Raw genomic sequence first — 22,710 nt, 5'->3', positions numbered from 1 at the left:
GATTATTAAATTATAGATGAAAACTGGGACTGGAGCCGTGGCACAGTGGTAGGGCATTTGCCTTGCACACGGCTGACCTGGGACAGATCGTGGTTTGATCCTCTGGCATTCCATAAGGTCCCCAAGCCAGGAGCAATTTCTGAGCTCATAGCCAGGAGTAACCCATGAGTGTCACAATGTGTGGCCCCAAAACCAAAAATAAAAAATTATAGATGAAAACTATCAACTATTTGCGTCTGGTGAGCAAATGTACCTTGTTGTTGGCCATCACTACTGCTCATTGATTAAGCTCTGGCCCAGAAATAGTGTCTGAGACAGTTTCTCTGGATGGGTCCCCTGACCAGCACAGCACTGCTCTACAAGTGAACAGGAAAAGATGAGTTTTATGACTGTTGAGCCTAAAATAATTAATGCGTGTGTGTGTGTGTGTGTGTGTGTGTGTGTGTGTGTGTGTGTGAGAGAGAGAGAGAGAGAGAGAGAGAGAGAGAGAGAGTATAAAATCCAAATTCCCTTTTAAAGGATGGAAAGATAGTACATTGGGGAGGGCAGGTGCCTTACATAAAGTTTACCTGAATTTGATGCCTGGCATCCAATATAGTTTCCTCAGGCCCCCACCAGAAATGATCCCTGAATAGAAAGCTAGGAAACCTTGAGCACATCTGGATGTGGCCACAAAACAAAACAAAACAAAACAAAACAAGAGTATCCTTTTAGAGTATTTCATTCCATTCCAATTTCTAGAAAATTTTGACCTATAGCAGAATGGATTTTAGAAAAAGAGAGAGCGAGAGCGAGAGTGAGTGAGTGAGAGAGAGAGAGAGTTAGTTCAGGATCTGTCAGTCTGTGGGTCTTGAAGACAGTGTGGAGCTAGTCTGTGATTTGTATAGAGCCCTGCAGTGCTCCAGGACCTCATCTGTCTTAATTTTGAAGAGCTTGACACTTACAGAGCAGCAGATAATGCATCTGCAAACTATTTCTCCTAGCCTTCTATTGTACTTAATGACCATGATGCTATGGTTTTGTATGATTAAAACTTAGAGTATGCATACTGGTGATAAGAGTGGGAGCAGAAAGAAGTTGGGTGTGATGAAGTCAGAGCAAAATCTTTGCCCCACCAGGCCAGTGCTATGACACCACCCTCTTCCATGCTGTGGTTCCAAGGCACCTAGATTGCGCTGTATCTCCCAGGCACACCCTAAAACAAGCATTCAATGGTGGTATTTCTTAGGAAGATCTCAATGAATGCTGGGGAAAAATGTAGAGGAGTATTCAGTAACTCGATCCTCAATGATTAATGTGCACTGATCTCTAAATGGTCAGAGATGAATGATAAATGATCAAGCTGGGGGAGTTTGTCTATCATACGATTTTTGCAACTCCTAGATGTGAGATCTTAAACAGATGCTACTGGCAGGCAAGCTAAACATAGACACTCCCCTCCCAGGATCTGGAATGCCCAGCCCAGCGGGGATGTATAAATATAGGGACTGCGCCAGATCTCCAACCAAAGGGTGTAGTACTCCTTCACTCCCGGCTCTCTGCCTCCTTTCAGTTTCTCCTCTTGGCGTCTCTGGATGCTACAGCAACCATGATCCGCCAGTTCAGTTCTCAATCTGCATTTAGTTCAAGGAGCAGGCAGGGCTACCGTTCTGGCTTTTCTGCAGGCTCTGGTGGTGGGAATCGGGCCGCAGGGTCTGTGTGTGTGGCCCGGGGGAGGTGTGGCGGTGGTGGGTATGGAAGCTCTGCTAGGAGTTTTGGCTCTCAGAGCCTCTACAACCTGGGTGGCAGCAAGAGCATCTCTATTAGCTTAGTGGGGAGAAGTGCTAGTGGTTTCCAACAAGGAGGGGTATTTGGAGGAGGCAGAGGCTTTGGCAGTGGTGGCTTTGGGGGTGGTGGCTATGGAGGAAGTAGTTTTCGAAGTGGTGGGTTTGGAAGTAGTTTTGGGTTTGGGGGCTTTGGTCCTTCTTGTCCTCCTGGGGGTATCCAAGAGGTGACTATTAACCAGAGCCTCTTGCAACCACTCCACCTGGAGGTGGACCCTGAAATTCAGAAGGTCAAGAACCAGGAGCGGGAACAGATCATGGTTCTCAACAACAAATTTGCCTCCTTCATTGACAAGGTGAGTACCTCAGGGGAGTCTCTCTAATCTTTGGCATATGACCAAACTGTTCTGAACCTGTTACCTCTCAGCACACTCGCTGTCTCCGTTTGGTCCTGACAGTGGTTTCCAGATATGTGTATCTTGGAAGCATTTGCCTCAATTAGATCTCCTTTTGACTACTGAGAGGGGGGAAAAGTTATTTCTTTTCCTTTGGCAGAAAAGTAGATAAGAGATACAAAAACCAACAGAAAAAAGTGTATAGTTAACAAATTAATCTTAGTTTATCTTAATTTGCTTTTCATTCACCCATTCATCTATCTATCTATCCATCAATTCATCCATCTATCCAACTACTCACCCAACCATTCACTGAGTTATCCAGTTAATTCAATTAAATCTGTACACTGAGCTATTCATCCACCTACATAGCCATCTGTTTATCCATATGTCCGTCCATGCAATCATACATACATTCATACATCTACCCATTCACTGAGCTACCTATCTACCCACTGACCCACTCACACAGCCATCCATCCATCCATTCATCCATCCATCATCCATCCATCTATCCATCCACTTACCTAGCAATTCACAACTACCCACCCAAAATCACAATTACACAATCACAATTATACAGCCATCCATCTCACAGACATTCACTAAATATCTATTGCATGTCAGGAACTGTGCCAAATTCTACAGAGCGAGTAGGCCATAGGTCCTCAGAAAACCCAACTGTAAAGGGGAGAAAATTTCAATAGGTCGTGGGAGTATGTTAATAGTGATAGTAATCTTAGCACATTGGTGGCTTAAAGGTTAGTCTGATGAACTCAGTGTGCCAGGTTCAGGGGGTTTATGTCTTACATAAAAAGACTGTATTTTGAAGGTAGTCAAAGAATCCAACAAATTCTCAGCGCAGAGACTTCTAGGCAGAAAAACCAAGACATAAAAATATTTGGTGTTATCCTAAAATCTAAAATTATTTAAAATTTCTGGAAAAAATGGTATGAGAGAAGAAAGAGGAGAGAGTAGAGAGGAAGCTAGAGAAACAAAGTAGAGTTGGCAGATGAAGCATGGAAGTATGGCAGCCATTGAAAACTCCCCAGAAAGTCCTTAAGTTGTCTTCAGGAATGTGGTGGGAATTCAGTGATGAACTTTTGTATAATCAGTGACATTTTCTCAGTCTCCACAGAGGTTCAGTCGAGTGCAGAGCTTGACCTGTGTTCTGCTTCAAAATAGCTTCAGCTCCAGCCTGTCGAGATTCGGGACAGGTGTTGAGGACAAGCCAGCGTGCCTGGCTAAGAATACAGAAGCCAACAGAGCACAGCACTTCTAGATGCTTTTTGATCACCTAGAATGAGAACTTGGCTGATTCTCTCCTCTCTACAGGGGCAGGAAAAAGTGACTGGAATAAGGAGGGGATAGTAAAGGATCTCCTTTACTCCATCTCGCTGGGAGGTCAAGGTCAGGTGTAGGAAGGAACAGTGTAGTTGACTCAAGGAGGTGAGCAACTGACTTCCAGAGACTTTCATATGAATGTGTCTCATGTTGTTAATGAACATCTTCAATTCTATGGCAAGGATAGGGCAGTAGGCAGAAGACCTGGGCAAGCGACTTCCTGTTCTTTCCTAAGGACACATTCTGAGATGAGCAGCAATGAGTTCTTCTGGAGGGCTGTGGCTAGGCAGGAAAGGAACAGGTATCTATGGTAGTGACTTCTGATCTACGTTTTCATCTGGTACTTCTGCTTTTATCCTTAAACTATAAAGCATCTTCTAAATAGCTATATCACATCACCTTAAAAATATATCACACCTGTTAGAATTTTATATAGGTGTCTTTCTCTCTCAGAATAAAATCCAATATCCTAAAAGGACCTGTGGTCAGGCTCCCTTAACTCACAGCTGCTGCTGACCCCTGGATCACATTTCTGAGAATTAGGCCAAGTTGCAGTTACCACCATATGAAATGGCTCTCAAACATCAAGGTTCCATAGGCTCAGAGAGGAAAAAAATAGGGCTTACAAATTGACTTCTTACTGCTAAGGCTCAAACTCACCATCTGTATTTGCCTTTGGCCTCCTTGTCTAACTTCTGACTTCCCAGCAATCATTGCTTTCTTGCACCACCCTGTCTCATACCAGACCTGCCCCAGGGCCTTTACACTTGCCACTTCTTCCTCCAAAAATGGTCAGGTTTCTCACTCACCTCTATCATGTCTTTATAGATAGAAGGGCCTTCCCTCATCTCCCTGAGAAAAGAAGCACCAGTATTTCTATCCAACCCCCACCCTCTCTAGCTCTATATTCATCTGACATGGTTTATTTTACATGTTCATTTTTTTTTGAAGTTGTATCTCTGGAACATCAGGTAAACTCCCCCAAAGCAAGGATTTATATGTGGGATTTATAATTCTGTCTTCATCCCCCATAACAGTTATATATATGTTATATTATTATAACATTAATAATAATTGCTCAATAATTAGATGTTAAGTGAAAACTGAGTCAGTCTTCCAGGGGTCATACTTGCATCCTCAGAGTGCAGGGAATGAAGATGAAGGAGTTTAGAATCACTGACTGAGAAAACAGTCCTCAGACAAAAAGGGGTCCATCTCTTTCATGGAGATCTGACTTGGCTTGGCTCAACTGCGTTAAAATCTCCTATTTAGGCCCAGGGTAATGCGAGTACTAAGTGTCCACTATTTAACAGGCAGTTCCAAATCCCTTTGCACACCACTAGCCCAGACATTTACTAGCATCTATGGATCTCAGCAGCCATGTCCATTGGAGAAAAGACTTAGTGCCATTTTCATGAATTTCCCATCCCATCAAGAGAGGAGTCTGCTTCAACCCAAATCACTGCACATGCTGATAGATGCTCTGGAGGAAAAGATTAAGAATTAATCTTTTAAATTAATTAACTTAAGTAATTAATAAGGAAAGGGAGACATTAGGGGCACTGCTTTAGAGAGATTTATCAGGAGTCAGCCAGGCAGAGAACTGTTAGGTGGGAGGAGCAGATGGTACTTGGAGCACCAATTAGAAGCTATGGCTGGAATGTTATGAGCAGAAGTGGGGGACCTGAAGTGGGGGGCTAAGTGGAGGGCTTTTACCAGTAGGAAATCTAGCTCAGCACAACGCTCAATTGTATCTGTTCTCTGAGTTCTTCCTGAATATAGCTAATGATATACAACTTGGAATAGGGATTTTGTAGGGAGGTGGGATAGGGAAGGGAACTAGGAAAAGTCACAATGGCTTTTAGTGATTTTTCTAATGCCTAAGTCCAATTAAGGTGGTCTGATGCTGCCTGAAGCCAGCTTCCACCTTTGTAATTTGTCTGGGAGAACCGTGACATGTACACTGAGCCCCTGACAAAGGGTTGGAGGGATTCTCTGTTTAACCCCAGAGTATTCAATTGACATGATTTCCCCATGAAACGACAGTTTTTTTTTTTTTTTGTGGGGGGAGGTCACTCCAGCTATTCCTACTAGGGAAGACAAACAATTTCAGGGATTAAATGAGGGTCTAGTGCATATCCTATGTTTCTATTGATTGCTAATAACAGGGGGGCACTGGGTTCTCCATTATTTTCCCTGCTCCCTGGGAGTGTGTCAGAGTAAAAGTAGGCAGGAGCAGGGATTTCTCAGGGCTGTAAATGTTGTCAACACACCTGTGAGAACTGGTTGCCTAATCACCAGCATGACTCAAGGGAACAAAGGGAGCCAAGGGAAGCAATATTCTCTGCAGAGTCAGAATTCAAAGAGTGTTAAGTTGCCAGGATTAGGGCAACTTTTAGGGGAGCATCTTCAGGGTTCTGTTTGGGCCACATAAAGCAGAGTACTTGCCCCTATATGCAGCTCCCAGAAGGATTCTAGAGAGGATATGTGTGCACATGTGGCTGACATCATGTGACACCATGTATAATTGTGTACACATGTGTATGTGTGTGCATATATGTGCATGACTGGAGCCAGGGCAAAGGCACCCATTATGTTTACTGGGGATGGAGAGGGGAGTCTGTACTTTTGTGTTCATGGCTTTGGGGTAGGAGGTGGTATGCATGCTGAGTAATGTCTATTCTTTAGTCTCTGTGAACATTTCCTAAACCCAGACAATCCCCAAAGTCTCTACATTAGAGAAACTGAGTACATTATACAACACTCTGAAATCAGATCATAATTACTTTTAAAATGGTGACAGGAACATTTAAATGAGGCAACTTCCAGGGGAAAAAAGTATGGACAGTGGAGGAAGAGACAAGGTGGAAGGTGGGGACTCTCAAGCAAGTGTGTTCAGGAATTAGTTTAATATTCAAAGTCAAATCATTTCATCCATTCTCATCTTTCTTCCTCTCCTCCATCAAAGTATATTAGTCAAGATGCCATGAACATGTCAGTGTTTTAGATGCTCTGGATCACCTCTTGCTCGTGTGAACATGGGTACCATTGGGGACAGCGTGAGATCTGTGATGGAGATACTTGTAACTCAAGAAAACAAGGCACTTAATAGGGGTGATGCACCCTCAAAGCAGGGTGAGCTTACTGTCATTACAGGCATCGTCCATGGTTCACTATGAGAATTCATATTGGTCCCTGGCAAGGCAGAGTTCTCAGACTCTGACAAGTTCTTGCTGATTCTCCAAGTGTTGGAGATGTTCTGGGTATGTGGGTCCCTCTCTTCAGGAGGGAGCTTCTCAGACACATGGCCTGGAGTAAACTTGGAGGTCTTTTGCTTTCAGGTGCGCTTTCTAGAGCAGCAGAACCAGGTGCTAGAAACCAAATGGGAGCTGCTGCAGCAGGTGAATACCTCCACTAGGACCAACAACCTGGAGCCCATCCTGGAGAACTACATCAGTGAGCTGCGGAAGCAGGTGGACTATTTAAATGCAGAGCAGATGCGCCAGAAGTCAGAGATAAAGAACATGCAAGATGTTGTGGAGGACTACAAGAGCAAGTGAGGCTCTGGGCAAGGCAAACGGGTTGTGGCAAGAACCGACACACAGTGCAAGACACTGCTTGCATCCTAATAATTTGTAAAGGGTGCAGCCAGGCAATCTCTGCATCACTATTGCAGGTTCCCATTTTGCATCCACTATGCCTGGGAGGATGGCACTGCAGTCAACTCTGAGTGTCGCGGGGAGGGGCAGAGCAGGTTTATGAATATTCGACTCAGATAATACCAAGTCTGATGTAAACTTTTTTCCATACTATAGCTGCCTGCAAGTTCATCTTTCTAAGCCTCTTGGTTTGATACTAAAATGGGGGTCCTGGTGAGACGTGTCCTCCATGTTGAATTGTAGTGGGAGATAGATATTTGGACTCAGACTTCATTGTGTTATCAGCATGTTAAAGTCAAATTGAGGCAGCAGGACGGGATGGGGCCAGAATGTCTGTCTTTCTAACATACTTCCAAGGGTTGATGAGACTGGTGGACCAGGCACCACATGTGGAGAGAGAGCCTGTTCTAAATGAAAGGAAGTAGAATCAGTTCTTAGACTAAGATACTGACATACTAAGCACCAACTAGCACTAGCTATTACTACTCACAAATTAAAGAGGGGTGATGGGGCTGATTTGGTTCTAGACCAGTTGCTTCTACCTGTCCAGGAAGAAGCAGAGGAGCCGACTACTCTTGAAGCTGGGGGTGAGGGTCAAGGCCACAAATTGAAATTCACAGTGAAGCTGTTGGGGAACAGAATCAAGGGCATATTTGGTTTTAAAATTTAAAAACTTTAGCCAGAGATCTTTTCCTTTATGCCTTTAATGACAGACACACAAAAGATTGTGTGAGATCATTTTGCAGAGGTGATAGTTACGTTTTGGGGAGAGTTGTTTTGTGTACTGTGGGGTTCCCACCGTAGTTCTCTGTCCCCTCTGTTGCTCTGGGGAGCCGAAGCTGTTACTAGTTGCTGCCAGTGTGATTGGCAGGACCTGCAGGGGACAGAGTAGCAGAAGCTTTGGAACTCTATGCCTTCAGCTGGGAGAAGTGTGGAGGGGTCAAAGGCAGCTCTGACTTTCTTGCCTCCCACAGGTATGAGGATGAAATCAACCGGAGGACCAACACCGAGAATGACTTTGTCATCCTGAAGAAGGTAGGTGCAGGGCTGTCCTGTGGGGGTGGGTGTCAGGGAACTGCCTTTGAGATGGTGTAATGGGGGAAGAAGAGATGCCCTCTAGCCTCTGGCACTAGCTTCTTAAGTTTGTATCCCAATGTAAAACTCCTCACATGGAGAAGGGGAGAGAAAGGCTAAACAGCTGCACTGAATGGAATCTTGGGAAACCTTAGAGTCCCTCTTTCCCCAGAAGTTAGTTGGTAGCTTTTAGTGTTAACCTTGGAATCTGAAGATGGTGTCAGGTGCTGTATGTGAAGGACAGAGAAAAGTAACTGGAGTCACACTTTTTTTTTTTGTTTTTGTTTTTGTTTTTGGGCCACAATCAGCAGTGTAGGAGCTTGGGTTACTCCTGGCTCTGTCCTCAGAAATCACTCCTGACAGGCTCAGGGGGACCATTATGGGATACTGAGGATCGAACCTGACCACAAGGCAAATGCCCTATCTGTTGTGCTATCACTCTGGCCACTGGGGGTAACACTTCTGCCTGGAAAGTCAGGGTGGGTTAATGTTCTGGACTTGAGGTGAAGAAATCTGTGGGTGAGGAAATGGGTTGAGAGAGGTTGATAAGTTGCTGCTGAGGGATTGGCAGCAGCACTTTAGAGCAATGGTTTATACTTGTGCAGGATGTGGATGCTGCATATATGAACAAGGTGGACTTGCAATCCAAAGTGGACACACTGTTTGGCGAGGTCAACTTCCTAAAATATTTATTTGATACGGTGAGTGCAGTCCTCATGGAAACTCTTTCTCTTTTCTCACCCTTTCTCCCAAAGGGTCAGGGTTGGGGGAGGAGAAGCCTGAAACCAGCTTCCCTCACTTTTTACTCCTATCCCCACTCTTCTCCTCTTGATGACCTCATCTGCTTGTACAGAATTCTTGGATGGGCCTTGGAGAAGGGAAGCAGGGAAAGTCCTAGGGCAGGAGAAGGTGAAGCAGCCCCACTGCTTTCTGGGAAATGAAATTAACATCTGGGGCATACAGGGACCAAGCAACTAGAAAGCTTTATCAGAGCTAGAAAGTCAGAGGGGCTTCTGGGGCACCTTCTAAGAGAGGGAAGTATGCTCTTAAAGAAAATGAAGACAGATGGACTGCAGTAGGGTGGGAAAATCTGCTCCTGCCTCACATGGGCCACCTGCTCTAGGCCAGATGCTGTACAGCAGAAGCTTTCCTGTATCTTATTTCTAAAGACAAGAGAGTGGGGGCACTGGGAGGATTCCTAGCTAGACAGCAGTAGAGGCTGGGCTCATGCTCTAGTGTGGGTGACTGTCCAGTAGGTTTCTCCCAAGTGCTCCTGAGATCTGAAGAGGTTTCATTGTCCTATCAGAGGACACAGTTCAAGATCCTGGTGAAGCTAGAGAAAGACAGGGACAAAGAAACAGGGGCAGCAGGAAGGGCGGGCAGTGTCTCCAGGGCTAAGTTTAGCCCTTTCCTCTCCCTAGAGGCGAGGGTGGGGTGTCCCTCACAATTCCAAAAACTGCCCCTCAACATTTTCATCTGGTCCAGACTCTGGATCCCCAAGGTACTTGGGGAAGTGGTAAAGGAATCAGAAGCTTCTGGAGGGGACTGGAAAAAAGCAGCCAGTTTTCTTGCCTACAGGAGTTGTCTCAGATGCAGACTCACATCAGTGACACCAACGTCATCCTATCCATGGACAATAACCGCTTCCTGGACCTGGACAGCATCATTGAGGCTGTGAGGACCCAGTATGATATAATTGCACAGAAGAGCAAGGATGAAGCTGAGGCCTTATATCAGACCAAGGTGAGCACCTCCACCCCTCCCAATCAGTGCTCCCCAAACCAAATTTACCTCACAGGCAAATTTACCTTACTTATTCTGAAGTAAAACATGTTTATTATAGAAAGATTTTGATGAAGATCTCTTAGGTCCCACTATCTCTATTAACAGGTCAGAGATTTATAAATTCTTGGTAGTGAACATTTATTGAAATGTCTATGCTTCATACCATGCTTATAAATAAACTATTTTGTTCCATTTATTTGATATTATTTATATAATACATTTATATAATACATTATATTTGGAATAGTATTTGTATAATATTTAGTTTGCATATATTAGTTCCTTTGCCCCAGGACAACAGCACAATGAGGCAGGACTAACTAGTAGTCCCAGAAAAACAGAATGTCAGTTGCAGCCTTTCCTATGATTTTGTGGCTGGTAAGTTTTGAAGGCAGAACTTAAGCCCAGGGGTGCTATTTATAGACATTCTTTCAACCATGATAATGCTTTTGTTCCTTAAATATTTAAAAAATAGTTTTGTGTTGTTGTCTCTTGCATATCACTCATGAATGCCTTTTATGACAGTAAATATTCTATACCATTTTGCACAGTAGCACATATTTATGAGTAAAAATACTCATAAGAATACTCATCAGACAAACATTCCTGAAGTTAAGCAGTTAATCATATTTTTGGTTACTCTAACCTAAGTTGACCAGAATCTTTTCAGAGGGTGAAGACTGCAGTTGAAGGGGCAAAGGCCAGTCACTAAATCTGCATCTCTGGTACTTGCATTTCTGGTTATTTCCAGCTAACTTCTTTCCCTGGTCTCTGTGTCCCTGCCTGCACACCAGTGTTCTGAGTGGCATAGATCTCAGCAGCAGACCCAAGAGGTCATAAAACAGAGAGCTTAGAAAGCAAGATTCCCATGACCCTCCTTGCAGGGTCATAACCTTTGAGTTCCAAATTATGGGGCCATGTGGACTCATTCCAGGGCTAGGGGAAATGATAATAAATTTGAGGCAAGCTAAAGGCCTCTGGGAAAATGGGGTCTGAAAAAGCTTTGCAAACATACTGAAAAAGGGTAGAAAAAGTGAGAGTTCATCACTTATTAACCTAGTGAGGTTTAATAAGGGCTAATGTGGGGGTGTATTTGTGGGAAAAGGGAGCCAGGAATTAGGTTTGTCTGCAATGTGGGTATGGATCAGGGAGTGGTAGTGGTGATGGTGGTGGTGGTGGTGGTGGTGGTGGTGGTGGTGATGGTGGTGTGTGTGTGTGTGTGTATGTGTGCGTGCGTGCGTGTGTGTGCGCACGCTTGTGTGTGTGTGTGTAAAACTAAGGGGATTCTGTGAAATTTCCTAGGCAGAGCATCTTTAGGCAGGCCCCTGTTCTGGAGGGATGTCTGGTGACCATTGGCTAACTGTGGTGCCATCTTTGACCCTCAGTACCAGGAACTCCAGATCACAGCAGGGAGACATGGAGATGAACTGAAGAACAGCAAGATGGAGATCTCAGAGCTTAACCGCACCATCCAGAGGTTGCAGGCAGAGATCGGCAATATCAAGAAACAGGTGGGATGGGAGCTCAGGGTGGGTTGCCCACACTCACCACTCCCACAATGGCCACCTCTTGCCACTCACCTTCATGGCAATTCTTCTCCTCATTGGGTCCTGCAAGCAGATCGAACAGATGCATGCTAACATCTCGGATGCAGAGGAGAGAGGAGAGCGGGCCCTCCAGGATGCCAAAGGGAAGCTGCAGGAATTGGAGGAAGCATTGCAGCAGGCCAAGGAGGAGCTGGCTCGGCTGCTGCGTGACTACCAGGCACTACTGGGAGCCAAGCTTTCCCTAGATGTGGAGATTGCAACCTATCGAAAGCTGCTAGAAGGAGAGGAGAGCAGGTGGGTCATAACCCAAGGCCAGTGTGCTGTAGCACTTATTTTGGGGAGATTAGTAACTCAGGATAAGTAGAAATATTGAAGTTAGGAGTAAAGGCTATGGGTTGGCTGTTAGCTTGACTCCTCTGCCTGCAAACTCAATATTCTGACACCTCAACCCTAGCAGTCATGCACCAGAGGGTGATCTCCCAATGACAAAGAGCTTCCAGAAATGCCTCAAGTTCCCTCTCACCCTACCCAGTTTCCCTGCCTAGGTACATATTTTTCCAAGGTTGGGGATAGTTCTTGTTTTGTTTTGTTTTTGTTTTTGGGCCACACCCGGCGGTGCTCAGGGGTTACTCCTGGCTGTCTGCTCAGAAATAGCTCCTGGCAGGCACGGGGACCATATGGGACACTGGGATTCGAACCAACCACCTTTGGTCCTGGATCGGCTGCTTGCAAGGCAAACGCCGCTGTGCTATCTCTCCGGGCCCCTGGGGATAGTTCTTATGTTCGTTGCTTGCTGCTTTGGGGTTTGACTGATGTGTCTACTTGTTCTGCAGGATGTCGGGAGAGCTGCAGAACCAAGTCAGCATCTGTAAGTAAAAGTGCCCATAGCCTGCTGGGGACTGGTGGTGCTGGGCAGGAGGGATGGCAGTTTGGTAGTTTAACTTCCAGCCCCAGCAATAACAACTGATAACAATAACAATAATAACATAAGCAAACACTGCTACCAAGCCTGAGGTAGTCTGCTGAAACAAGTTTAGGTGGTTTAAATGATCCTTTCATTGTAAATTTTTATGATATTTAATAATCAGCAGTGGCTCAGAACTCTGGGAATGACAAATAAGAAAAAGGTACCCCCCCTTTTCAGCATGATTGCTTCGGAACTGCAATACTTCCAATCAGTGCATCTTTTTTCTTTTTTCTTTATAATATCTATCTATCTATCTATCTATCTATCTATCTATCTATCTATCTATCTATCTATCTATCTATCTATCTATCTATCTATCTATCTATCTATCTATCTATCTATCTATCTATCTATCTCTATCTATCTATCTATCAATCATCTTTCTATCCATCCATCTATCATCTATCTATCTATCTATCTATCTATCTATCTATCTATCTATCTATCTATCTATCTATCTACCTATCCATCCATCCATCTATCATCTATCTATCTATCTATCTATCTATCTATCTATCTATCATCTATCTATCTATCTATCTATCTATCTATCTATCTATCTATCTATATCTTCCTATCTTTGTTTAAGCACCATTGATTACAAGCATGCTTGTAGTTGGGTTTCAGTCATAAACAGAATAACCCCCCTTCACCAGTGAAACATTCCCATCACCAATTTCTGCAAGTGAGAAGCAGCTGGTGTGGTGTTTTCTGATGTATAGGAGGAGGTGGGTGTGGGCAGGCCTTCCTGTCCAGACCTCATGGGGACCCTTCTCTCCTCCAGCTGTGCAGAGCAGTCAGATGACAGTCAGTGGCTCTGGCTCAGGAGGTGGCGGCCGAGGCTCCGGCGGATACAGTGGCGGCGGGTACAGCAGCGGCGGTGGATACAGTGGAGGTGGCGGTGGCTCCCGTGGAAACAGGGGCAGCAGCGGGGGCGGTTATGGAGGTGGATCCCGGGGGAGCGGTGCAGGTGGTTATGGGAGCAGCAGCTATGGGTCCAGCAGCAAGAGCAGCGGCAAGTACGGGAGCGGGAACAGGGGCAGCTCCTCTCGCGTGCAGATCATCCAAACTTCCACCAACACCTCGCACAAGCACATTCTGGAGTAGAGGCGTCTTATACCCCAAGTCCGCCGCCCCGGCCTCCTGTAACCCTCCAGACCTCTCTCCCACCCGTCCCCACTGACCTTTTCCTGATGGGTCTCAGCAGTTTTGCAGTATATTCTCCTGGAGGTGAGGGTGCAGGTGGATACCCCCAAATAGCTGCTCCATCTTTGGAGCCTGGTGTGCAGTTAAAGAGGGGCATCTTGGTCATTTTGTTCAGCTCTTGGGGTGAGGCAGATGCTGTCTCAGGCCATCCAGTGGATCTCTCAAGGACCATTTCTGTCGTGTTGGCCTATCAGCCTCATGGGGACAGAATGAAGTAGGGCTGTGACAGTGCCAACTGTGTCACACACCTATACTTTGGTCCTTGTTCTTGAGTCCCTTCGTCTGGGGCTACCTGACCCAGGTGGGTTTTCAGAGGAGGTGTATGTCCTCCTCAAAGTAGGACATGTGGCCTTGCCTGCTGCCCTCAAGCTGTTCTTCCTGCTCCCCACCCCCAATTCTGCTCTCTCGGGGGCCTTCAAGGGATGGACACATTCCTTCTAGTTCTTCTATGCCTAGGAGCCTGGAGGAGACCAAGGCACCAACTTGGGGCTCAAGAGTCTTCCCTCCTGAACATGCTAGGAAGCTGCCCCATCTGGCAACATAGTTCTCAGGCTCTTCCAGACCCCAGAGTCCCCCTGCTTATTGTTCTCTGTGACCAAGAACCTCCTGAGAACTGGACTTTTCCTGCTAGATCTAACTTCAGGCAGGAGCTCTGAGCTATCAACAGGTGGGGGAGAGGGAAAGCATCATGATTTCTCAGCCTGAAGCTTCTTGCTTGCACCAGCTGAATTCTAGCCAAGCTCTATGTTCTCCCTCTGGGGGGGGGGGACATCAGGTGGGCTCAGGTGCTGTCCCCTGAGAAGTGCTGTGACCTCATCATTTCCTGGTTGAAGGTTGTACCTTGAAGGGCTTGACTTTTCTGGTGTTCTTCCAATAAATGTTTTCTGATCTCAAATTGTTGTTTGTCAGGTGGTGAATTATTTCTTCAGGCCTCTGAAATTATTCATGTGTAGGAAGTCTGGTTTCTTATTTTTAGTACCTTTTTATTTTTTTTGCATGAGTAATAATGATCTTAGAACACCTTATAGGGGGCCGGAGAGATAGCATGCAGGTAAGACATTTGCCTTGCATGCAGAACATCGTTGGTTCTAATCACGGCATCCCCATATGGTCCCCCGAGCCTGCCAGGAGCGATTTCTGAGTGTAGAGCCAGGAGTAACCCCTGAGCACTGCCGGGTGTGACCCAAAATAAAAAAAACAAACAAAACAAAACAACAAGAACACCTTATAGGCACAATCTTACTAATCCTCACAGAGGTTGACTTCTCCGATGTAGCTATACCCATTGGACAAGCATTGTCCAGCTCGGCTATGTGACTGGCCACAACCTGGGCACAGGGGTGAAAGAATGCAATGTGGAGCAATTATGTTTCTCAATGTTCATGCATTCCTCCTCCCTCACCCCTGCAACAGGTTATGGGGATGGGTACATTTTAGAGAGGGGAGAATCTGAGCATGCTTGTGCAGCAGACTAAACTTGAGGCTTAGGTGGGGTACACAGGCCATCCACTGGAAAAAAGTGGGGTAAAGGGGTTTGCAGCTGGTGCCACTATGGGGAAGGGGAGTTAGTTCCAAAGAGGAGATCTGGAGCATGTAACAGGGCTGGGGAACAGTGGGGCTGGCATGACCTGGAGTTGGTCTGACCAAGTCTCTGGAGAGGGTTGAGTGTGTGTGAGGTGGGCAGGGGCGGGACAGGTCCCTGGAAGGAACAGATGCAGAAAGCGAAGAACAGAGCAAGTAAAGCCAGCTTCTGTGAAAGTTCTTAACCGTGGAAGGGAGTCAGCGAAAGGCATGACCTACTTTCTTACCCTGTGAAGGAATCCAGATGGAATTTGGATATGGGATTCATTCAAACCTGATGGCATCTGGGGCTGATAAAACACTGTGTTCCCAGGCACACCCTGTACTCTCTGAGTGTCTCTTCACCTGTCCTGGCAGCTAGTCTATGTATTTGTGGAAGGGGTAGGGCAGGGGACTGGGCAAGGGAAAGAGGGGCAGAGTGGATCCCTGAAGGCGTGGAGAGGGGACACAGACAGAATCTAGGATCTCTCTTTGAAACTCAAGCCCCAACGCATGAGGCTGAGGCCTGGGAGACAGGGACAGAGGGCAGAAGAGTTAGATATGATCTCGATTGTTCAGCCGACAGACACACCTGAGCAATTGCATTTTTGCCAAGCTCAGGCCTGGGAACCAGGAAGAGAGCGTGAACAGGTCTATTCTGACACTTGAGTGTTTGGATGGCTCTGAGGATCCTACCAGCAGGAACATATTTGGGGTCAGTGTCCCCCAGGGGTGGGGGAAAAAGGATGCTAGAAGGCTATAGGAGACCTTTCTTTGGGGGAAGTATAATGTAGCTACAGAGACTGGAAAGAGGTTCCCAGCAGATGACCCAGAAGAGTAGGTGTAGACTCAGCTCATTGGTCTCAAAAGAAGCAAAATCTTTTGATGGCTTCCGATACAGAGAAGCCACTCAGGACACTAACAAATCTCACACTAAGGCTGGCTAAACACTTGGCAGGAGTCTGAGATGGGAGAGATTAAGGTCAAGAGATATGCCTATGGCAGCTGCCCCAAGAGTTCATGTGATGGCACCTGAGAAAAGAGGAATCCAAGTCACTGTTTCCTGTTTGGGAACTTTCAGGCTGGGTGCCAGGCTAGGATCCAGTCAGGGAGAGGCCATGGGTCCCAGCCAGGGCTGTAAAATAAATGCAAGTTTTCTGACAACAGCAGACTGCAGACAGGGCATGATTGTCCCTGAGAACTTGCATAGATGTCTGGTGCTTGTGGAGAATCTAAGCTAACTCTGGGGAAAATCTCAGGCCAGACACCCAAGGTTTCTGGAAACATCCAAGGTTTCTGGTCACCTGTTCCTTGGCAGGAATCAGAATTGCATTCACATCAGGAATGTGAATTGCAATTTCTGTTCAGCAGCCTTGATTATCTCAGACTGGGGGACAGATGAAGGAAAGGGAAGGTCTGCATCTAAGGAATACTGGAATAGGAATTCTGCAAAAGAGGTACATGAGAAAATGAAGGTCAAAGAGGAACGAGTTAGTCCAGGAGGAGGTTAGCGTACAAGGAGAAAACTCTCTGCCATACTCTGGTCTGTGCAATGGAGATTAGAGAAGGATGGGAAGGCTTCTTGAGGCAAACAGCCCTTCTGTTAGACAGTGGCACCATCCCTCCAAGAACTAAAGCTTATCCCTGAAAAAAATACAAAGCAATTCCATAGCGCTGACCAAGTCCCTGTTTTTTATTTGTCTTGACAGAACAAGTCAGGAGGAGGCTGTGCAATAAGATACTCCCACATACATGATCTCACGTTGGACCCTGTAGATGCTGGAAGACCACATGTGGGTCTCCATGGTCCTTGCTTGCAGCAGGGATGACACCCCCTGCTGACAAGTAGTCTATTCTCACAAGGCAAATCCTCAGAGGAAAAGCAAGCAGGCCAGTTCACTAATCAGCAAGGGGCGGTAGCAGGGAGAGGACACTCAGGGCTGCATCTCCCAGGGAATGTGCCAGCTGCTCCTCCCTCTGAGAGGCACTGGTAGGGCGGGCTCTGGGAATCTAAATTTAATTCCACTAGTGCCTCATTTACATAGATTTTAATCTTTGGACGAGTGAATTAAATGAGCCATCATTGGCTTACTACAGTTCCCAATCCATCTGACCTTGGACTTGGGGTTCGCTCCTGGTCTGGGAAAGTTCTCCATGCAGGGAAGTTCCTTTCAGGAGTCACCTTCAATTGCCAGCCCAGTGAGCCAGGTTGTTTCTTCAAATGATGAGCCATGCCCCTCCTCCAACTCAGTGGAACCTCCATTATTTTGTCAGATGATAAAGGCAGCCCTGATGCTATTTCGGATCAGTCCCAGACGCAATATCCTTCAGACACTGACACCAGTGCTCTCTTGAGAACTGAGCTGAGGATTTGGGATTGGAGCAGGGCGATTGTTTCTGAACATCCCAGTTCTGGGCTTTATGCATTTCTGTTCATGCCCATTTTTCTGTGCCGCTTCCAGGTCTTACCTGGGGTGCTTAGCTCTGGAACTCTTTTCCTCTCTGAGAACCTATATTTAGCAATGAGAGTAATCCAAAATCTGGCTTCATTCCCTCTGATTCAGGAGCTCCCCTAATCTTACAGATATAAGGCCCCTCTAAAGTTTTTTCCAAGGAGGTGACAACATTTTAGAATATAAACTGCCCCTTCTGGAGCTTTTTTAAATTATTTCTAAATTTCTTCCTGAGGGCTGGATATATATAGCTCAGTGGTAGAGTATTTTCCTTGGATGCATGAGCCTCCAGAGTAGTCTATCCTTGGCTCCACCAAACAGTTAAAAAAAAAATTTAAAAAAGGAAAGAAAAACCACCAAATAAACGCCAGATTCTTCCAAAGGTCTGGTTGAGAGAATCCCTCCTATTTCCTATGTATCATCTACACTTCTATTGTCCAGTGAGGTAGATCTATTTTTTAATTTACAGATGAGAACATTTAGGCTCAGAGAGGATAATAACTTAGTTAGAATCACACAGCCTAACATGTGCCCTCATAATCCAGTCTGGCTGCCTCCCTGCCTCTAAGGAAGTTGACCTGCGACTCCACTCTCACACTCTTCTGTGGCTCTCTCTGTTCCCAAAACCACTCAGAGCAGCTCTGAGCTCTCTTCCTTGTTGTGTCCTGAACAGGAAGCCCCTTAACGCCCCACAACCTCCTGCATAAGAAACCTTGGCCCCTCCTCTGCTGGGGGCCAGTTTACGACATCTCACCCCGCCTCCCCATTGTCTGGCTTCCCTTTCACCCCTCCCAGGCTTTAGCTTCCCCCACTCCCCTGAAGTTTCTTCTCCCACTTCCCTCAGGGCTTGGTGGCTTGTCATTGCATGTCTTTCTCCACGTTTTTTTTTTTTCAGTCCCATCCCTGAAAAACTCTCAAAACATCACCACACCTGTCCCTGCCCTCCCTGCAGCACTCATCTCTCAAGATTAGATTGGGGGATTCTCAGGAATGGGGTATCCTGAACTTTTGTTATTCAACTTCCATGGGAATACCCCCCAGGAACTGAACTGTGGGGGAGGCTAGGGGAAATGGGGTGGTGGGAAGGCACTCAAAGACAAGGAAGATTTAGTCTTGCTTTCAAAAGGCTTATGGTGTAATTGAAGGGCCAGAAAATATATTCTTTCCCCACAAACCACTCCATAAAAATGAGTCAATCGATCATATGCAATCAAATCTGTTAGTTGCTGGGCTAAGTAAAAGAAACCAATGGAGCAGCTGAGTAATGCTAAACAAGAAACACTCCATGGAGGAGTATTCCTTACCTGGCAGAGCAGAAGTGATAGAGGCATTTGCTTAAGGCATCATGGACCCAAGCCCAAGAATTAAGAGCAGGACTATAGAAGAAGTTTTATTTAATTTCTGAGACAACCAGAAAGTCTTACAAAGGAGAGGAGTAGAAGGGTCTGGGAAGCTGGGGAGAAAGCAGGTGAAGAGAAAAGGAGAGTCAGGACAAAACATGTGGGTGGAAGTGACCAGTGTTACAGGTTGCTGAGTTTGAGAGCTTGTTTGGAGGTTCTAGCAGGGGAGCGCGGCTACTCGTATACCCTCTACAGAAGAGCGTCCATTTCTATTCTGGGAAGGCCGTCCTCTTCGACCGAGCGAACAACTTCGGGAGGGATACCTTGGGAGGGATGCACATGGAGCAGTGAGGGAGGAAGGGGACACCTGCTTAGCCAGCCAGATCAGTGGAACAACACTGGTGATCAAAGAGGTGACAGATGTCGAAGCCAGATCTTCCAGGTTGCTGAGGTTGAGCAGGAAAGTGGTGGATGGTGGAGCAGGGAGACCAAAGCTGAAGGTGGCTTGTTCTTGGATTTTGACAAACTGGGCTTGTCAGGCACCAGTTGGGAGATCTGGGCACATATTTAACCTTGATGAATATTTAACCCAAGTTGCCTTTTTTTAAAATTTTATTTTATTTTATTTTATTTTAGTTATTTTTTTTTCCAAGTTGCCTTTTTAATTGGTAACAAACCAAAATTTCTATTATGCGGGTTTTTTTTTTCATGCTTAAATGAGATGTACAAGTCAGTGCCCTAGAATTTAATGCTTCTTTTCTATTCAATGGAGTCATTATTTTAGAACTGCAGAGCACACTAATGATCTAGGACCAGGGTGCAACTTGCACCCTTATTATTATTGCACTCACTTATTTTCTCACCGCATGCCCCATACCACCTTTACCCTGTCCTAGGGTTAGATGGCTGCCTGGTGCTTCCCAGTCTCATTAGGTCACCCCAGAACAAGATGGGAGCCTGAATCATGCTTTAAGAAATTGACTATATTATTACTTCAATAGTTTTGACTACTCAGGGCCTGCATTTCTGACTTCTTTGTAGGCCTGCTGAAAATCGTGTGGTGTTTTCAGTTGAGAGACCAGCAACTGGGAATAATCTGTAATTCTCTTCCAACTCATCAACCTTCTTCAATTTAGAAGGAAGAACACACACTGAAACTCAAGATCCTTCCTGAATGGAGTTTCTAAATAAGTCACTCAGTCTCTAGAGACCAAACCTCTGTTTTCTGTTCCATAAAATAAATTGAAGCCAATTATACAGCCCTGTTTCATGGTTAGAGTTGTGGGTATTCTAGGTGAGATGGCCCGAGAAACTTGAATTTTCCTGCTTCTTCTACTTCTGGCATCTTTCTCTCCTCATGGGGAGAAGCTCTGTAAACTTCCCATTGATTGTTCAATCAGACCTGGCTCAATTTCTCTGTGTCAGCTTCTTTATTGGGAGATGGAGGCAGAAATCATTGCAAAAATTTGGTGTGGACTGGTGGGGTGAGAGAATGGTGCACGCATGCACACATACGCACCCTCCAAAATGCTAGAAGGAATCAATTGCACAGAGTGATAGATTTCATGAGGGAGTATGCTGAACTAATGTCATTTTGATTGCCTGTCAGAGATGATTAGGCAACCATCATTAGCACTCAGACCATCCCAGATCCCATTGTTCCTAGTCAAGAATAATATCTAGATTAGTCATTCCAAGAGATAGCTGGTATGACAGCCCAAGGATGTGAGTCTGGGGACAAAGTCCTCATGAGAGTGCATGGAAGTGGGGTGAGGGTGAGGGGAGTAGTAGAGAGGTGAGGGACCTCCTTTCTGGAGGAGGGTATAGGCAAGAAACTAGAGGATGAGAAAGTGAGGAGGGGGTGGTGAGGAGAAGTTGGCCCACAATTACCTTTGTCAGAATTCCAGGGAGGTTGGCCGATGGTCTTCCCAACCTTCCCTTCAACCAAAAATCTTGTCTTCCATGGCAAAGACTTCCTAATGGGAGTATGGGTGACCATTTGAAGTTGCCCAGAACCAATGGTTTGAGAATGCTCTCCCCTTACTGAATCTTCAGGCCTGTAGTCCCATGAGATGTGACACAGTCTGCCATGCTTTGAAAAGGCTCAGACTGGAAATCTGCTCAGTTTCTTGACCTCAGTTTCACTGCTTTTTATTAAGATTGATCAAGAGCAGCTCTCCAGAAAGTCCCCTGGGTTTCTTGGTTCACTTCAATATTCTGGGTTCCCTTACCCTGTGCTCTGAGCTTTCAGTCACCCCTTCTCAGTGGAAACAGAACAAACCTTTCCTCAGCATTTGAGTGTATGTAGGGCCAAAGACCCAAAGGGATGATCAGATTCCTCCTGCTCAAACAGCTTCTTGTGCTTTGGCTTGCATGTAATGGGTGGCACATTCCAAATTTAGCTGCTGAACTGGTAGGGCCCTTCATACATGAAATCTGGGACACACTATCTCAGCATCCTTGATTCAGATCCCAAATTCCCCGCTGTGTAAATATGCACAGACTATTTAATCTCTGTGCCTCTGCTTCCTCATTTTACAAACAGGCAGAATAATAGCCCGACTCTCAAAATAGCAAACATTAAGAGATGAATACATAGAAAACAAGTGCCTGGCATATGGTTAGCTTTTGATATGTATTAGTTGGAGTTGATATTACTACTATTGACCAAAATCAATGGTCATATGTCTGATCAGGCTTCCAGACCCCACCACCATTTTAAATACCTTCTAAATAAATCTACACATTTCTCTCCATGAAGTCTATCTAGTATGAGGCTTGAACTAACCTGTCAAGCCTCTCTCCTCCCTTTGTTGGACTAAATTTGTGAACTCGGTTCTATCTGCTCATCTCCCTGCTCCTCCTGTTTGCACCTGTCTGCTGGGGCTACTGTTTCTGTCTCCCGCCCTGGCCTTTTTTTGAGCAAAAGTGAATGAGTGAAAACTTCTCTTCAGGTCCTTCCAGAGTACATATCTGTTCATCCAGCTTGATGATAGCTTCTCTTTTAATATCTATGTATTGATAAAGTTTGCATTTCATAATAAATATCTACTTCTTAAAGCCCTGATCTGTGGCGGGGGTCACACTCTAGTGTTCTGTGGGTATTGAAGTGAGATCTCAGAAGTGAGGTAAAGAGTTCCTTCTGAGATTAGAGAGTGGGCAGCTGCCCTAGCCAAATCTGAGGGGAGAGTGCACCTCAGTGCTGAAAGGGCAAACCAGAGGGAACATACTGAGCTTTGTGAAAGAAGGTGATGAAATCTTACCAAGAAGCACTAGGTGGCAGATGTGGGGTCTTATTTTCCCAAAGTTGCAAGTACTTCAGAGAGATCTTGACTGATAAAATGATTACCACACCAGTGATCTTGCATGCGCTGCATTTTTGAAAGCCATCCTGGGAGCTAGGTGTGTAGTGTTTATCCATATTGTTGAGGCTCGTAAAAATCTTGTATGGCTGCAGGCAAGCCAAACCCTTGAGAGGCACCACATCCCGCTGACTCGAGGACCAAGCCCAGTGATGCTTTTAGTATATAAGGGCAAGTCTCTGAGCTGGGAACAGAGGAGTGTTTAGCTCCTTTCTTTTTCTGTCTTTATTTTGCTCTCACTCTCTTCAACTCAAC

General features: G+C 45.7%; 1 protein-coding gene across 1 annotated transcript; it reads left to right on the top strand.

Moving 5' to 3' along the window:
* The first annotated feature begins 1,588 nt into the window (after positions 1-1,588).
* KRT77 (keratin 77) lies at positions 1,589-13,641 on the top strand. Its single transcript, XM_049783407.1, has 9 exons — positions 1,589-2,119; positions 6,844-7,058; positions 8,136-8,196; positions 8,841-8,936; positions 9,814-9,978; positions 11,406-11,531; positions 11,641-11,861; positions 12,401-12,435; positions 13,319-13,641. The coding sequence occupies exons 1-9, from the start codon at positions 1,589-1,591 to the stop codon at positions 13,639-13,641; spliced, it is 1,773 nt and encodes a 590-aa protein (XP_049639364.1).
* The last annotated feature ends 9,069 nt before the right edge of the window (positions 13,642-22,710 follow it).

Source organism: Suncus etruscus, chromosome 11 (genome assembly GCF_024139225.1).
Source record: "Suncus etruscus isolate mSunEtr1 chromosome 11, mSunEtr1.pri.cur, whole genome shotgun sequence".
Classification (NCBI taxonomy): Eukaryota; Metazoa; Chordata; class Mammalia; order Eulipotyphla; family Soricidae; genus Suncus; species Suncus etruscus.
The sequence above is the reverse complement of the archived record's forward strand: the minus strand, read 5'-3'. Positions and strand labels throughout refer to the sequence as shown.

What these genes read in the sequence shown, in the direction of transcription:
- KRT77 (XM_049783407.1), top strand. Translation starts at nt 1,589, where the DNA reads ATGATCCGCCAGTTCAGTTCTCAATCTGCATTTAGTTCAAGGAGCAGG. An exon ending in TTGCCTCCTTCATTGACAAG is followed by an intron (nt 2,120 to 6,843) that starts GTGAGTACCTCA and finishes TTTTGCTTTCAG; the next exon opens with GTGCGCTTTCTAGAGCAGCA. An exon ending in ACTTTGTCATCCTGAAGAAG is followed by an intron (nt 8,197 to 8,840) that starts GTAGGTGCAGGG and finishes ATACTTGTGCAG; the next exon opens with GATGTGGATGCTGCATATAT.